The 18,556-nt window shown below is 38.0% G+C and overlaps 1 protein-coding gene across 4 annotated transcripts in view; it reads left to right on the top strand.

Moving 5' to 3' along the window:
• LOC140714607 (phosphoinositide 3-kinase regulatory subunit 6-like) overlaps window positions 1–18,556 on the top strand; it is a 104,050-nt gene extending 85,494 nt beyond the window's left edge. For all 4 annotated transcript variants that reach the window (XM_073025948.1, XM_073025946.1, XM_073025949.1 and 1 more), the window contains 4 exons: window positions 954–1,044; window positions 3,353–3,423; window positions 14,493–14,611; window positions 17,559–18,556. In XM_073025948.1, coding sequence (XP_072882049.1) covers window positions 954–1,044; window positions 3,353–3,423; window positions 14,493–14,611; window positions 17,559–17,712 — 435 coding nt within the window. In that variant the 3' untranslated portion in view covers window positions 17,713–18,556. The remainder of the gene's footprint in view (window positions 1–953; window positions 1,045–3,352; window positions 3,424–14,492; window positions 14,612–17,558) is intronic.

Genomic DNA, 18,556 nt, shown 5'->3' with positions numbered 1-18,556 from the left:
GTTTATTACAAAGTATTTTATGAATGTATGTAATAATTCAAATAGTTATATGAGAAATTTACAATTCCTCAACTTTTAGGTATTCCACAACCTCAGCTTTCACAATACCCATCAGTTACAATTATACATTGAAATTAACTTGTTTTATGTTGATAGATATATTTAAAATGGTATATTTTTATAGAATATTATGGCACAGTACAGGTCCTTCAGCCCATGATGTTGTGCCAACATTTTAACCTACTGTAAGATCAATCTAACTTTTCCCACACTCCATTTTTCTATCATCCATGTACCTATCTAAGAGTTTCTTAAAAGTCCCTAATGTATCTGCTACCACCACCACCCCTGGCAGCACATTCTAAGCCCTCACCACCCTCTGTGTAAACCTCTAACATCCCCCCTCCCACTATACTTTCCTCCAATCACCTTAAAATGATGCCCCCTCTTATGAGCCATTTTGACCCTGGCAAAAAGTCTGTGGCTGTTAATTCGATCTATGCCTCTTATCATTTTGTACACCTCTATTGATAAAGTCACTTTTCATCCTCCTTCACTCCAAAGAGAAAAGCCTTTGCTTGCTCAACTTATACTCATAAGACATGCTCTCTCATCCAGGCAGCATCCTGTTAAATCTCCTCTGCACCCTCTCTAAAGCTTCCATATCCTTCCTATAATGAAGTGACCAGCATTAAACACAATTTTCCAAGCATGGTCAAAACAGGATTTATCTTGCACATTTATAAAGAAACTTATGTTTATATAATGAAGTAGATATAATTGAAAATTTAGTTTTTTTCTTTAGCAGAATTTATTATATACTGTACATGGTTGGCAAAGTACTATGAAAAAAGGAAAATCTTGATTTCAAACCCATTGCCTTTAATGTTTATTGAAAGCATTTACTTTCATGATAGATATTACATCCATTTTTTTATCGTTTCCCATTTTAGATTGCATTGAGCAACAGGGAACATACAAAACAACTTGCATGTCATTGCACAGGCATAGCAATGAAAGCAATTCCTTCAAATGGAACTGAAGGTATGTCATGAATCTGTTAGATAGATAGATAGATACTTTATTCATCCCCATGGGGAAATTCAACATTTTTTCCAATGTCCCATACACTTGTTGTAGCAAAAACTCATTACATACAATACTTAACTCAGTAATAATATGATATGCATCTAAATCACTAACTCAAAAAGCATTAATAATAGCTTTAAAAAAAAAAAGTTCTTAAGTCCTGGCAGTTGAATTGTAAAGCCTAATGGCATTGGGGAGTATTGACCTCTTCATCCTGTCTGAGGAGCATTGCATCGACAGTAACCTGTGATAACTTAGTTTGAAGATAACTAGTGTTTGTTATATGTATAAATATATAAAGCACGACTTTTTTGGATACTGAAGTTATTTCATTTTAAATTAGGGCCATGTTTAAATTATTTTTCTCCTGCATACTTCCTCCCAATGCTGCCTATATTTTAACAACAAAGAGAACAAGACAAAGTACATTTATTATCAAAGTACATTTATGTCACCATATACTACCCTGAGATTCTTTATTTTCCTGTAAATGTCTGCACGGAAAAGGAAAATACAATAAGATTTATTAAAAACTATACATAAATAAAAACCAACAAAGGTTTCTGGTTTGTTGTTAGTGTTCCTCTTGGTTTAAAAGAAAACAGAAACCAGTTTATCAACTTACTGCCTTGAAGGTGGCACCTCCCATTTGACAAAAACTATTCTTGAGCATCAAGTGACAAACTCCCTTTAATTGCCTGAGAAACATGAAAGGAGGCAGAGTTGATGATTAATAATTTTGACTTGTTTAAAATAGATTTACTATTATAACACAGAGTTAGAAATTGAAAGGGGCCTGTAAAGTACATTAAATAGATGGTGACAGTGAGCCAACCTGTATGAGAATTTGTTATTTCTGTTGCTGTTGAGTAGGGCATCATGCTCAAAGGAATTGGCCTTCCCCTCTTAAAAGCCTTCCCATTGTGCCCTTAGTTAAAGAAACTAAGGTAAACAGGCAAGTTCTGGGTCTGAATGAAGAGCACAATTGGTTGGGTGGAGGAGGGTGTATGTTCCTGTGATTGGTTGTTAAGAGTAGAGAGAGAGAGTCAGGGAATCAATCTTCATTTTGCACAGACTTTTGATAGCGTTTCCAAAGAGCAGTACTATTTGTGGACTTACTGAAGAAATGCTTCCAGTGCTGGGTTATGCACTGACAGATGCATATGTTAATATATACATTCTTTGATAATTTTACTGTGAATTTTATTTTACTTTAATAATACCATGAAAGTCTTCATTTGGCTGAGTGGTCTATGAGCCATGCGTAGGTGATCTAAAATCCTGGAAGTGCAATCTTGCTGTGCAGTGGATGCTAATGAAAGCCATTATACATTTCCAGCCTTTTTCATTTATTAGTACAATAGGGTACATGGAGAACCCAGAAGTAAAATAGTAGACTCTTGTGGCTCTCACAGATAAGTTCATTTGTAGAATTGTTTTATAAAATTTGATACAGGTAACAAACTGAAACATGATGCCATGTAATTCAATTTCTAGGGCAGATTTTATTAGATTAAAGTGTCAAGATGTTTCTTGCATTTTAACACTTTAAATAGTTAGGTGTAACTTACTTCTACTTTATCACACTGAACAATCCTGAAATGGTTGGGTAACTGTTACCAAATTAGTAAAGTTGGACCCTTCCATAGGTCCATTTAGTGATAGGTACATGTTATTTTTGCATTCTCAGGAGGTCCTTGTGTAATGCATGGATAATAGAACAGATAACCATTAAATAATTGTAAAATAATGACATGAAGTTTAGTGATTATGGGGTTTCCTGGTTCAAATCACATTAATTTGCAGTCCTCTTCCCCAGCCATGCAAAGAGAAAAACAGACCTGATGGTACAATATATCAACTCACTAGAGGTAATTACCATGAATTGAGGATATATTTATGATCATGTTTTATAACTCTAATTTTATTTAAATAACATTTAAATTCAGATCAGAGAAATATGAAGTTTGTCACAAAATAATTATGACAATTATTATGACAAACGATAAAATAAGGTTTGGAAGAGCTAAATTGTTAGTTAACCAGATTATACTGTTAACCACTGTTCTTTGAACAATATTTGCAGAAATCTTATAATGACACAAATTGGAAAGAAATTGAAAACATTGTAGAATTATTAGGAAGTCTGGCAGATCTTATGATAACATGTTATAGACTGAGTATCAATGACATGTAGCCATAAAATATATCTGAAGATATTTAATTTCATAGCCTCAGAGTGCAATGCAATTTTATTTTGCAGATCTTGTCTGTCTGGCTGTAAGCGTATCAGAAGTAACAAGTAAGACAAACCTATCTGGAAAAACATCTTCGGTTAGTGAAAATTATCATTAAAAAAGGACATACTTAACCATAGAGTGATGAAATTGGCTTGCAGGTTGTCTGGAAGAGTCATCTTATGTTTCACTGTGACATGTAATCTACCTTGACTTTCACTGAAGTGTTGATAATTGTGGTTAAAGCTGCCTTTGATCAGGTGATAAACCAAGATTACATTTGCCCTTTTGGAAATTCTGTTAGCACGTGTAACTTTTGTTAATGACCATGTTTCTTCAGCAGATATACAGTATTACACGTTAAAACAAAATATAATGAAATAAACAGAAAAGGTCTTCAGCAGTCATAATACTGTGCAGCATTGCACTTTAGGAAACATCTCTATGGCATGGTTAGGTTACCCTTTCTGCATCTAGATATCAAAGAGTTTATATGGCTGGCTGTAGCACACAGATGTAAATGATTTCAAGATGAAACCTGACCTGGTCCACAGGTCAAATTTGTTTGCTGATACACATGGAATCAAAATCAGAATGAGGTTTAATATCACCGGCATGTGTCATGAAATTTGTTAATGTGGACAGACCAACACTCAAAATAGCAGGAATTTCCTATCAATAATCACTCCACCAATCTAAGAGGGTGGAGGGAAAGCTTAACAGTGGGCACAAGGCCAGAGGATAGAAGACTGATTGAGCAACTGCTTTTTTAAAGATTCTTACAAAACACAATGGCTGTTTACTTATCTTTCCTCTGCCTGCATCTTCTCAAGTCCTAGAGGCTCAGTGGGGTAAGTCTGGGCCTTGAATTTTTCTACTCTCTTCCCAAGTAGCAGTCACAGGAAGGTGAGAGGGAGATGAAAGCATCAGAGGGATCAGGCCACAAAAGACTGGACTATTCAGATAGAAGAAAAAGTGTTCTGCTCCTACCTGTTCCTCCACGTTGTTCACAATGTACAATTCATTGGTCCCTGATGACTCAACCCAAGTGGCAATTCTTCCATTGTGAGCAAAATCAAGAGCTCACAGGACTTCACAGTCAAAGCCTGTTTTGTCATCACCCAGAGTCTCAGGTATAGCTTTCAAATCTAGCAGTTACGTGGCTGAATAAAATGTAAGTTCACATCCCATTCATGAAAAATTGAAAAAGACCTGGAACTAAAAAATGGAAAATTTATGAGGTTCTCAGGTGGGCACATAAATCTACTGATTATAGAGATATGGACATTGTTTGGCATTTAATTACTAATTTAAGTAGATAGGTACAATATTGTGGGCCAGAAGGCCGGTTCCCGTTCTGTGTTCTACCTCCAAACGCCATCAGAGAAATATCATAAAATAAAACTTTGTACAAAGCTACATATGGAGATAAGATGACAGATAAAAAAAGGTTTAGACAAAGAGGTACGTTTAAGAAGTTTAAAAGAAGAGGTAGAATTGAGGAGTAGATTCTACAGGAAATTTCAATGCTTGTGGCCAAGACTCTGGAAAGAAAATGGGATTTGAAAAACCATGATGCACAAGTCATTGACCAGAAATGAGCTTCAGCATCTGATGGTTTTAGAGCAAGAGAATCTGAGAAAACAATGGAAGGATGAGCCCATTAAGGGAGCTAAAATGAGGTGTTGTCAGATCAGAAAATAATATTGTTTACAAGCACTGGGATAATGAAAGAACAAGATATGGTGCATGGTAAAATAAGGGTAACAAATTTTGAATGAGGTAATTTTGCAGGGTGGGAAAATAGAAAGCTAAGTGGGAGAGGACTGGACAAGTCAAACCTAGAGTAACAATGAGAGTTGCGACGATAGATAATCCTAGGCCAGAATGGAGATAGCAGTACTGAACAAATAGATCTACTGGTCATCAATGGTTCCTACCACAAAAATGCCTATTGAACTTTTCCTATGTAACTAGCTCATTAATATACTCCAAAAATTGAGCATTTATATCTTATGTTTCAATGTAATAAGTGAATATTTCAAGTAGAAGGCTTCCATCATAATTAAGCAGACTAATTTTAACTGGCCAGAATTACTGAGATATTTAAAATGGGCCTACAGTCTGTTAATACTCTGATTTCGTAAGACACTTTCTTTGAATAATGATAATTCCAACTTCTTTCAAACTGTAAATGTGTTGATTATGATAATTAGAGTGTATAACCCCTTAGGGCTCCAAACACAATTTTAAGACACTATCACATAGGAAATAGATTTCATCTTTATGAAGCAATAAACACATGCCATTGTGGGTGGGTCACCTGTAAATAAAAGATTGCAAAACTGGGCAAGAATGTAGTTTTAAAAATACTAGTTTTTATTTTCAAACAGATCCATGCCAAATAGTAGCCAAAGGTCAGTGCTTTTGGAGCTCACAACTTTGAGTATCGTTGTTATGCTGACCGCTGGAAAAGTATTGAGACTTTAAAGAATCTCAGACCAGTTGCATAAATAGTTGCCTTAAAGAAGAAAGGAACAGTAGCAAGGGAGGATGTGGTAGTTACCAGCAGTGTGTGTGGTAAGCATTCCATTCCTACCAAAGTTCCAATGTCCTGATCAAGTCCTATACCATAATTGGGATGAGGTGATCAGCCTGGTAAATGTGGCAGCATCTTGTACCAAAGTTCTAAGTAAGCTTACTAACAAAGTATGTATATGTCACCAAATACTACCCTGAAATTAATTTACTTGCAGGCATTTACAGTAGAACAGATTACTTCAATAGAATCAAAGAAAAGCAAAGATTGACTAATTGTGCAAATACAAAAAGAAGCTAATAATAATAAATAAATAAACAAACAAACAAACAGGCAAATAACTAAATAAATAAAACTGAAAACATGAATTGTAGAAGCCTTGAAAGTGAGTTCAGTGGTTGTGTTCAATGATCAGTTCATTGTTGTGGTGAGTGCAGATGTCCATGCTGGTCCAGGAGCCTAATGGTTGAAGAGTAATAACTGTTCCTGAACTTGGGTGGTATGGGACCAAAGACCCCTGTACCTTCTTCCTGGTGGTAGCATTGAGAAGAGATAATGGCCCGGATGGTGCGAGTTCTTGATGATAGATTCTGCTTTCTTGTGGCAGCACTCGTTGTAGATGTGCTCACTGGTGGGGTTTCGGGGAGGGGGGCAGCTTTTCATGTGATGAACTGGGCTGTACCCACTACCTTTTGCAGGCTTTTCTGTTCTTGGGCATTGGTGTTTCCATACCTGACCATGATACAACCAGTAAAGATACTTCCCACTGCTGACGTACACAACTTTGTCAGAGTTTTAGATAACATGCTGAATCTGCATAAATTTCTAAGAAAGTTAAGCCACTACCACGCTTTCTTTGAGAAAGCATTTATGTGCTGGTCTCAGGACAGATCCTCTGATATGATAATGCCCAGGAATTTAAAGTTACTGACCCTCTCCATCTCAGATCTCCTAATGAGCACTAGCTCATTGACCCCTAACTTCTTCCTCCTGTAGATAGATAGATAGATAGATAGATAGATAGATAGATAGATAGATACTTTATTCATCCCCATGGGGAAATTCAACATTTTTTCCAATGTCCCATACACTTGTTGTAGCAAAAACTCATTACATACAATACTTAACTCAGTAATAATATGATATGCATCTAAATCACTAACTCAAAAAGCATTAATAATAGCTTTAAAAAAAGTTCTTAAGTCCTGGCAGTTGAATTGTAAAGCCTAATGGCATTGGGGAGTATTGACCTCTTCATCCTGTCTGAGGAGCATTGCATCGACAGTAACCTGTCACTGAAACTGCTTCTCTGTCTCTGGATGGTGCTATGTAGAGGATGTTCAGGGTTTTCCATAATTGACCGTAGCCTACTCAGCGCCCTTCGCTCAGCTACCGATGTTAAACTCTCCAGTACTTTGCCCACGACAGAGCCCGCCTTCCTTATCAGCTTATTAAGACGTGAGGCGTCCTTCTTCTTAATGCTTCCTCCCCAACACGCCACCACAAAGAAGAGGGCGCTCTCAACAACTGACCTATAGAACATCTTCAGCATCTCACTGCAGACATTGAATGACGCCAACCTTCTAAGGAAGTACAGTCGACTCTGTGCCTTCCTGCACAAGGCATCTGTGTTGGCAGTCCAGTCTAGCTTCTCGTAGTCAATAGTCAGCTCTTTGGTTTTGCTGACCTTGAGTGAGAGGTTGTTGTTGTGACTCCACTCAATCATATTTTCAGTCTCCTTCCTGTATGCCAATTTGTCACTGTTGTGACTGTGATCAAAGTAATTAGAGGGATACTGATGCTGGTGATATGGAAATCTTTATACATCACAAACAGCAGACTTTCTTCTGGAGATCCTCAGGGTAGAGTCTCACAAATTTAAAAGTTCATCACATTTTATAACCTTAAGATTAATAGTAATGGCAGGTGATACAATACAATTTCAGTAACTACAATGATATTGTCTACTTCAATATTTTGTGTTGCCAATTTCGTATCTACAGTCACAGATGCCTATGAATTTCAAACACTTTTGCTGGGGCAATGTAATACACAAGTAAGTCTAAAAGCTTCTGGGGACAGAGATGGCAGACACTCAAACCTGTTGACAGATCAGCTATTTGAGGTGCTAAGTGATAATACCAATTTGATCTGAAAGCTTCCTTTAACTCAAGTCATAAAGCTGCAAATTGCTTAAACCCATAGTTGCCTGAATTGATGCAGGCCAATTAACATTACCCCATTGATTTAATGTTTGGCTGATGTATATGCGAATGTCTCATAATCACCATTTTGCAAACCATATATCTTAGTTTGTGCTCCACAAACAGTATTGTTTATCAGCAAAGGTGTGCTTTTAACTTCTTTACTGCTTGCAATTTACAATTTACATTAAGAACTGAAGACTGGCTCTTGCTTTAATTAATATTAAATAAATATTGTGTTGACTAGGTGGCTTTAGACCTCCTAGACAACACAAACACCTACGTCAGGATGCTGTTCATCGACTATAGCTCAGCATTTAATACCATCATTCCCACAATCCTGATTGAGAAGTTGCAGAATCTGGGTCTCTGTACCTCCCTCTGTAATTGATCCTTGACTTCCTAACCAGAAGACCACAGCCTGTACAGATTGTTGATAACATATCCTCCTCGCTGATGATCAACACCGGCACACCTCAGGGGTGTGTGCTTAGCCCACTGCTCTACTCTCTGTTTACACATAAATGTGTGGCTAGGCACAGCTCAAATACCATCTATAAATTTGCTGATGATACAACCATTGTTGGAAGAATCTCAGGTGCTGACAAGAGGGCGTACAGAAGTGAGATATGCCAACTAGTGGAGTGGTGCCACAGCAACAACCTGGCACTCAATGTCAGTAAAAGGAAAGAGCTGATTGTGGACTTCAGGAAGGGTAAGATGAAGGAGCACATACCAATCCTCATAGAGGGATTAGAAGTGGAGAGAGTGAGTAGCTTCAAGTTTCTCAGTATCAAGATCTCTGAGGATCTTAACTGGTCACAACATATTGATGCAGTTATAAAGAAAGCAAGACAGCAGCTATACTTTATTAGGAGTTAGAAGAGATTTGGCACGTCAACAAATTCACTCAAAAACTTCTATAGTTGTACCGTGGAGAGCATTCTGACAGGCTGCATCACTGTCTGGTATGTGGGGACTACTGCACAAGACCGAAAGAAGTTGCAGAAGGTTGTAAATCTAGTCAGCTTCATCTTGAGCACTAGCCTACAAAGTACCCAGGACATCTTTAGGGAACGGAGTCTCAGAAGGGCAGCATCCATTATTAAGGACCTCCAGCACCCAGGGCATGCCCTTTTCTCGCTGTTACCATCAGGTAGGAGATACAGAAGCCTGACGGCACACACTCAGCAATTCAGGAACAGCTTCTTCCTCTCTGCCATCCGATTCCTAAATGGACATTGAAGCTTTGGACGTTAACCCACTTTTTTTTAATATACAGTATTTGTTTTTGCACATTTTAAAAAATCTATTCAACATATGTAATTGATTTACTTGTTTATTTATTATTATGTTTTATTTTATTTATTTTTTTCCCTCTCTGCTGGATTATGTATTGCATTGAACTGCTGCTGCTAAGTTAACAAATTTCACGTCACATGCTGGTGAAAATAAACCTGATTCTGATATTCACATAACTCCAGAACAATCATCACCTTTGAAAAGTGCAGGAGGATGCAAACATATTCATCAGGATTTATTCTGGTTTCTGCCCCCTTGTCTTCCAGTCCTGATGAAGGGTCTTTACTTCTGAGGTACATAATGCAAAATGCTACATTCATCAGTGATAGTTCTCCATTTATATAGAGTAATTAATAATTAGTCTGGCAGATGCTAAGACTAAAGTTATATTAGTGACCCTTTAATTCAAGTCTCCACCAATCTAAGAAGGCATTGTTTATTACTTAGTGACTAAGGAGGAAGGTTGTAGATTCCCTTTATACTATACAGTACTTATGTTGGTAATTTATGGAAATGACCGATCCCCTCATGATTATGGAATTTGGTGCAAAAGTGGAGCAATATACATACTGCTAAGATGAAGTGTTAAGATGAATCATGTATGTAATTGCTCAGACCTTTTCCCTGATGGGCACTATTTAATCCAGAAATGATTCCATGCACAATTTCACCTGGGGTATCATGCATAATTTCAACATAGAAGATCTGTCCCATTAGGTCAAATTACTGGGCTACGGAAATAAATACTTCATTCAAGTAGCCAGTCAAAGTTAAGCAGTGTTTTCTTTATCTTTTGTTGTACTGTATGGAGGGAAATGAACAGTCAACAGTTTTAGGCCAGGACTCTTCATCAGGACTTGTGGTGAACTACATATACCTGTCTGGACTGCTCCTGTGGCTCCTCCCACAGACCCCTGTATAAAGGCGATTGAGGCCTGTTGCCCGGCCTCATTCCCCAGGATGTAGTGTTGTTCATTCTTCCAGTCAATAAAAGCCGATATCTTGCTTCTTACGTCTCAGAGTGAGTTATTGATGGTGCATCAGGACTGGAAGCGAAGGGGGTAGAATCCAAAAATAAATTCTAATCAATATGTCTGGGGCCTTCTGCACTTTGTAGGTTTAAGAGACCTCAGCTCCATTTGGGCGGGTTGCAGCTTCCGGACTCAATATAAAACGAATCAGTTTCTTTGAACTGTAGCCAATGTTTTACAAGTTTTTACATGTTCCTTTGTTTTTATCTCTCTCACTTCCCTTCTTAACCTATCAGTCGGATTCTTCAGCAAAAACTTATCACCTTTAGATCTGTACCAGAACCGCTCATTGTTTTTGTTCTCTCCACCGCTTCCTACTCTCTCTGAAGTATAAAACCTTACTGTCATTTATCTTTTCCATTATTTTTAGGAACGTTATGAATATCGATCTTGGTAACTTTTACCACTTGGCTTTTTCCACATTCTATTTGTGAACAGTTATAGAGGAAATGAAAACATTAAAGATAATAATAGAATTTAAATTACAGTTTAGCAAAACATGTATTCCAAATGAAGATTTAAATACAAATTTTGGGAGGAAATATATGTAGACCTGAGAGTCTCCTTCTCTACTGTATAATTCTATGCAATTAAATCTATGTTCTGATGCAATGCAGTACAAGTGAAACTACTTAGGAATATTTTAATTTGCCATTTTCCACAATGACATAGTTCATTCACAAAGAAGAGAAAATCTGCAGATGCTGGAAATTCAAGCAACACAGACAAAATGCTGGAGGAACTCAGCAGGCCAGTCGGCATCTATGGAAAAGAGTACAGTCGACGTTACAGGCCTGCCAAAGAGTTTTGGTCCGAAACGTCAACTGTACTCTTTTCCATAGGTGCTGCCTAGGCTACTGAGTTCCTCCAGCACTTTGTGTGTGTTGCTATGACATAGTTCATTCTAGGTTGTCATAGTCGGGGGACATTTTGGGGATAAGCTCCCACTGCCTATTAAAAGCTCCCAATGGCGTGCATCTCAAGTAACCTCTGACAACCAAGTCCAGCTCTCGGCCTTCACATGTGGCTTAGCTACTAAGCGCGGTGGAACTATTTCTATCGACAGGAGGAGGGACAAAGGCAGGTAACTGTCTCAGGTAGTTTCTTCACATAGATGGGGCTCGTCAGCTGTGGTTGGCAGCTCATCTAGGAGAAGGAAAACTAATCTCAAACTTCCGCTGCTTTCCGGCTATACCCCCTCATGGGGAAGGTATTGGGAGCAAACGCTGAAGAAAATTCTGGAGCTGGAGTCCCTAGGGCAATCCTACATTGAGTTCAACACTGATTGACAACTCCTGCAATGCCGCTGGTGTCAAGCTGTATCAGTCTTTGCCACTCCTTCGGATTCGTCAGAGGGGAAGCCCACCACATGGGCAAGAGCTTGCTCTGCGTAGTACTGTCCTGGCTTGTATAATGACTTGCATATCACGTAGACAGCTAGATCGCAACATCCATGGTCACCCCTGAACAACGGAGGGTCCCCATTCAGTCTTTGATCACCTGGTCAATTGTAATACTTAAGTCAAGCTGTTATTTATTGACTATAGCTCAGTGTTCAATACAATCAATCGCTCGTTCCCAATCAAAAAGCTCCAAAACCTGGGCTTCTGTAGCTCCCACTGCAACTGAACGCTTGGCTGCTTCTGCCTCAACAAGGACCCAGTCTGTGCAGATCAAAAATAACTTCTCCTCGTTGACAGTCAGTACTGGCACACCTCAAGGATGCATGCTTCGCCCACTGTTCTACTCTCTCTACATCCACAACCACGTGGCTAGGCACATCTTGAATGCCATCTCAAAACTTGCTGATGACACAACTATTGTTCGCAGAATTTCAGATGGTGACGAGAAGGCATACAGGACAAGATAGATCTGCTGGTTGCATGCTGTTGAAGCAATAAACTTGCACTCATTGCCAGTAAGATCAAGGGATTAATTGTGGACGTCAGGAAGGGGAAGTCAAGGGAACACACACCAGTCCTCTTCGAGGGATCACAAGTGGAAAGGGTGAGCAGTTTCAAGTTCCTGGGTAATTAACATCTCTGAAGATCTATCCTGGGCGCAACATTAATGTAATTACAAAGAAAGTACAACAGCAGCTATATTTTGTTAGAAGTTTGAGGAGAATCAGTATATCACAAAGGCAAAAACAAATTTGTATAGATGTACTATGGAGAACATTCTAACTGTTTGCACTACTGTCTGATCAGAAAAGCCTGCAGAAAGCTGTAAACTCAGATACTCTATCATGGGCACCAGCCTCCCCGGCATCCAGGACATCTTTTAAAGCCGACGCCTCGAAAAGGCGGCATCCATCATTAAGAATCCTCATCAAGACATTGCCTCTTCTTATTGCCACCATCAAGGAGGAGGCACAGATTCCTGAAGATATTTCAGGAATAGCTTCTTCCCCTCTGCCGTCAGATTTCTGAATGGATAATGAATCCATGAACACTTCCTCAGTATTTTCCCCTCTTTTTTTGCACTATTTATTATTCTATAGATACTTCTTGTAATATATAATTTTTATTTCCATGTATTACAATGTAATGCTGCCGCGAAACAACAAATTTCACGCCATATGCTGGTGATATTAAATCAGAATCTGTATTATCCTTGCCAAAACTGCTGCTAATTTGTGCAGCTTTCTGCTATATACAACACAGATGGACCTGCTAAGGATCATGTAAGAGTATTTTTATGTGCCAATTGTCTTCTCCTGGCTAGTATTCTGTATTGATAGGATCAGTTGGTTTGTGCTGGGGGGCTTAACTGTTGATCCTTTTTACAAAAATCTTCCCTTAGGACAGGGGTTCTCATCCTTTTTTATGCCATGGACTAATACCATTAAGCAAAGGGTCTGTCGACCCCAGGTTGGGAACCCCGCCTTAGGGCAATTCTTGCTCCTACTGTTTTCCAGGATTTACCTCATGGACCTCTTGATGACTTTGTTAGCTGGATAATGTCTTTTGGTTTTCAGATAGTACAGCACACTGAACACAGCAGTAGTCTCTGGGTCTGAATGTCCTCCTTATCCCACCCGCAAGACAGGGAAAACATGTGTTTTTATATTTGAAGCAAGTAGCTCTTTCCATCTGTGGTTAACAGCCAAGGTTGGAGAGTGCATTGGTTTGAGGAAGTGCAAGTAGAGAACTGTGATTGGTCCCCTGGATCTATTCCTCCAGGTATATCCAGCTGTTTAAGTAGTTTGGCAGGATGAAGGAAATTTGTGTTATTCCAGAAACCATGGGTACTTCTCATGAGAGGACCCTTCTAATGATTCACAGTGATCTGCACATTGTGGAATTGGAAATGTTTTCCTTTGATATGGAAGTTTGTGTTACAAGCACATATAGTCAATGGCTGCCCACGCTTGTGGGAAGCTGGCAGTGCTTGCAAATCTCACTGCCCAATACTCCATCTGCTCCTTGCTGAAATGAAATTAGGCAAAATAATTTATTTTGTGAATTAAGTGTTTTGTCTGATGCAGCAGTAAGCAACAAATTAGGAGAAAGCTACGGATACTTAGAAAGATCTGTTGCAAGGATGGAGAGTCAGCATGACCTTGGCTTCCCTAGAGTGTGTGGTCAAGGAACAAGAAATTGGCCACAAGTTTTGCCAAAAAGTGTCAGTTACTTAAGTTCCAGTAAAATGGAGTCCCTCTGAATACTTTGTTGGAGTAGGCCCTTTGCTAGTGGGTGCAACTTTGCATCTTATTCCATGACCTTCCACGATTGGTCAGTTCTCTCTGAAATGGTACCTCCCATAAAGGAGTTTTGCCAGCGATATCGCCACTAAGGCACCAGTGAATATCTGGCAGCTAAATTCAGGGAAAATAAAATCCCTGGCTGTACTACACTCTGTAGAGCATTTTTGAGCATCTTACAGTATATTCTGGGATATCTATTCAGATCATCCAATATCAGCAAGATTTCCTTTGAGTGGTACAAGAAACACTTTAGTGTGAGGTGTTTCTAGTCCCATTGAGACTGTTCTATGATGACTATGATGTCAAGCTTTTAAGTTCACTTCTCTGATGACAAATAGATATTAGTTTTTCAGCTAATAACCCATTCACTATTTGCTACAGGCTGGAAATGTCATGATGAGGACATCTTACATAAAAATTAAAGTCCAGGATAATTGCGGAAAATCTATGACTGTTTGTCTAGACAAGGATTTTCGAAGGGTATACAAGGATGTTATCAGGTTGGTATATTTAAATAGTTGTAATACATGTATTTCTGACTGTTTTTAACCAAGTTTAGATAAATAGTTACTTTAAGTGCCTTGAACTCATAAAATTTGGTTTAGTAAATTTTAAATTCTTCATTCTATACACCATAAGAGTGACTATTATAAATAGTATCCAAAAACTGAGGGCATGATTTGCTGGACATCTTCGCTTTCTATGTGAAATCTGAATTGGATGGATCTCAGTGATTACAAAAGAACTTTATGCTTCATTTTTGAATATTGCTGTTTTGAAAGGGTGAAACTTTTAGCATTCATGATACAGTAACAGGAGTTGAGTGAAGTCCAGAGAATCAAGTTAAGCAACTGGTGACAAAAAAACTAAAATCCCTGGCTGTACTACACTCTTAAGAACATTTTTTGGCATCTTACAGTAAACTCCGGGGATATCCAATCAGATCATCAAGGTTTCCAATCAGCAAGGTTTCCTTTGAATAGTTAAAGAAACACTTTAGTATGAGGTTTTTCTAGTCCCATTGAGACTGTTCCATGACACATTACTTGCACATCCAGTAGCAGACTCCTGAACTAGATGCTCTATTTCAAGACCTATCATGGCAAGACAGGTTTGATGTAGACAGAGGAAAAGGTTTATTAATTCCCTGAAAGCTTCCATATAACTATTTAACAATTACAGCACTGAAACAGGCCATCTCGACCCTTCTAGTCCATGCCAAACACTTACTCTTGCCTAGTCCCACCGACCAGCACTCAGCCCATAACCCTCCATTCCTTTCCAGCATATACCTAGCCAATTTTACTTTAAATGACAATATCCTTGAAGAAATGCATCATCACTTCCAACTCTTCGAAATCTCTATTCCCATGACTACTCAAAGTGGAGAAGCATTTGAATTAAGGCCATGTATTGGGGAACATGACAGCCTTGAGTCAGAACCAGTACACAATCTCACCCACCCACCTGCCCCTCAACAATTTCCTGCCAACTACAGAGAAATCTGCAGTTCCCACAATAACCACATGAATTACTTCTGGCTCCACAAAACTAGAGTAAAGGCAAGTTATTCTTAACCCTGAGGGTTACCAAAAAGGAGTTGGAGGTATGTACAATTCCAAAGGAGAGAAGATGCACATTCTCATTAATCAAATTCTGATTTTTCCTAAGACTGCTTTGATGAGGTATAAAACATAATGTGCATTTCTATGACTTTCAGAAAAATGGTTAATCAGAGAAAGGGATTCAGAGTAAGGTTAGTAAAGTTCTCCCACTCCCTTATAGCACACCATATTGGCTATATCAGACAGGGTTGTGTTGTTGCATGGACAGGAAGGGAAATCAGGAAAAAAATAACATGGGAGTTGGGCAAGGGAGCTTGAGTCATGAAAGAAAGGAAGTGCAACTCTTAATAATAGTATGTAACTGATAAGGATTGGAACCTTGTTTCATCTGACACTGAGTGCTAAAGTAGAATGACAATGCAATATTCCATTGGGGAAAAAAAACACTGAAGGATGGTGAAGAGGGAATTCCAGAAATAATGTAAATTATCAAAACATTGCCTGAAATTTGCAGAGCACCGCCTGTATATCCTGGTATAAGTGCCATCAAGTTCAGGGTTTTCATGAAAGTACAGAAGTCCTGAACCAACTGACCATATCACCAGCCTTTTTCTAATCACAGTCCAGTGTTTGACTTTTCATGGAATTCAACATTAAAATTGCACCAATTACCCAAAACCTACACTCCCTAAAATAGTTTTCTGGATAGACTGACATAGAAAACAACTCATTATTCATTCAGATGGAGTGGAAATGAAGGGGATCACATTTACATATCAGCTACTGTATTGCTGCGGGCCCTTCCACTCAGCCTGTTTGTGCTCTGCCACTGCACCTGGTGGTGGAGTGGGACATCAGGTGAGCCAGTATGCGCACAAGTCTGAGATACGCTGAGGCTTGAATGCTTTCAGTCAGCTAGATACTGCCTTGTAAAATCATGGATAAAAGCAATTAATCTACCATTTATATGCCAAACAAATAATATTTCAAATAATTATTTAAATACAATATTTTCATCAATTATCTCTAGTAATATAAAATAATTATACTTAGAAAATGAAGGCAATTTGAACCTAGGAATTTATGGTCTGAACTACTATTTGGTGAACACCATTTCCCAAAGTGTTTTGGAAAGAAAAAATACTTTTGGGTCTCTACCTAATTGAGAACAATGTGCAGTTCTGGAACCTGAACTGATCAGGTGAGAAGGCTATAGCTGAAATATGTGACAGCATGAAAATTACATGAGTAATATAACTGCTGTGTCATTTTAGGGTGTCTTATGAGAGGCTGAAGGGAATACAATATGACCATACAAACTTAGTGTTGGCCATTGCTCTGCCTCAATTTAAAAATTAGAGGATCTTCAAAGAGGATAGGTAGCACCTTATGATAATATTGCAAAGCTGCCTCCTTGGTATCTGGTTTACTGCTTAGATGGAACTGAATGAATTATATGAGTGATGGCACATAGGAAAAATGCTGGAAACATTGCAGGTTAGTCAACACATTATGGGAGAATCCATTTCAAATCAATGATCTTTTGAAGAACCTCCCCTATTGTGTATTGTATTTGGTAGTATTCAAATTCAGTGCACAGCTCACTTAAATTGGGTGAAGCAGGAAATAGATATAAATTGTTTGTAAATACCTATAAAAATTGTAAAGATTCCTCTGTAGTTTCTCATCTCTAGAGAGTAAATCCACAGATATTTTTACTTGATTCACATGTACTTTTTTGATTTAATCTTAAAATATGATTGTTATTTACATTTTAATTTCAAATCAACATTTAAAAAGATTGCATGAAATGAGTAGTTTATTGTTTGAACAAGTTTGGAAAATATTGCTTATTAACTTATTTTTTTAATAAAACACACAGCATTGACGTGTCTCCTTGTCTGGAACCTGGATACTGTTTGCATAAAATGAGGACATCAAGATTTAATCAGACTGAAAATGAAAACATTGGATTAACAAAGTACATGCCGAAATGCCTGTTGTTACCCCTCAATACCTTTGCAGGTATCCTGTAAGATAAAGTAACCAACGGAAAATAATTAACCAATTAATTGCTTGAAGAAACAAATGATCTGGAGCTGCTAGAACAGTAAAGCAAAGAGGCACAATAATTACATTCAACTGTTGAAGAACATCTTCTGGAGAGGGAACAATTATTTTCAAGATTTGAACAGTACAAAAATCATCATTCCTGTTATCAGGACATCAAAATGTAGGTGCTTGGAGGAATATTATTTGGAAATCGAACATTTTATTTGAACCAGTTCAAGGAGGTCAGAAGAAAAGACGATTGCATAAATGGGAAGTCAGAAGAAAAGACTATTGCAATATTGATGGGAAAATTTCTAGAGCTCGGGTGCTTGTTACTGGCTACTTAATTTGCATGCATACTATCGAGTTTGGAGAATGGTGAACATTAGCCAAACTTTAGATAGAATATAATGAATGGTAAGGGTGTGATCACACCTTACAAAATAAGTTTGGGGAAAAGTACAGAATTATTTATGCAGGATTTACATGAGATTACTTCAGTTATTTTTAAATAAAGCCTTTCTTTAAATTTTGGATTGAACATTAATAAACCTGTGATTGCAAAGTTCACTACAAGGATAAAATGTGCTGCATATATCGGGGAGAAATGATTTCTTCTCAATTTCTGGTAGCAAATTCATGAACATGCTCTTTATGCTTGTAAGTATAATTTCACTACAATGAATAAATAAATCTTTCTCCATAAGATTTTACACTTTAATTCCATTATGCTGTTTAACTTGCCACTTAGCTATATTTCTAACATCCAAGTGTATAACATGTACAAGTTTGTCTTAGATGTATAGTATTTATTATATGGTCCTGTAA

Source organism: Hemitrygon akajei, chromosome 22 (genome assembly GCF_048418815.1).
Source record: "Hemitrygon akajei chromosome 22, sHemAka1.3, whole genome shotgun sequence".
In the NCBI taxonomy this organism is placed as follows: Eukaryota; Metazoa; Chordata; class Chondrichthyes; order Myliobatiformes; family Dasyatidae; genus Hemitrygon; species Hemitrygon akajei.
This window is presented reverse-complemented; position numbering and strand designations above follow the sequence as displayed.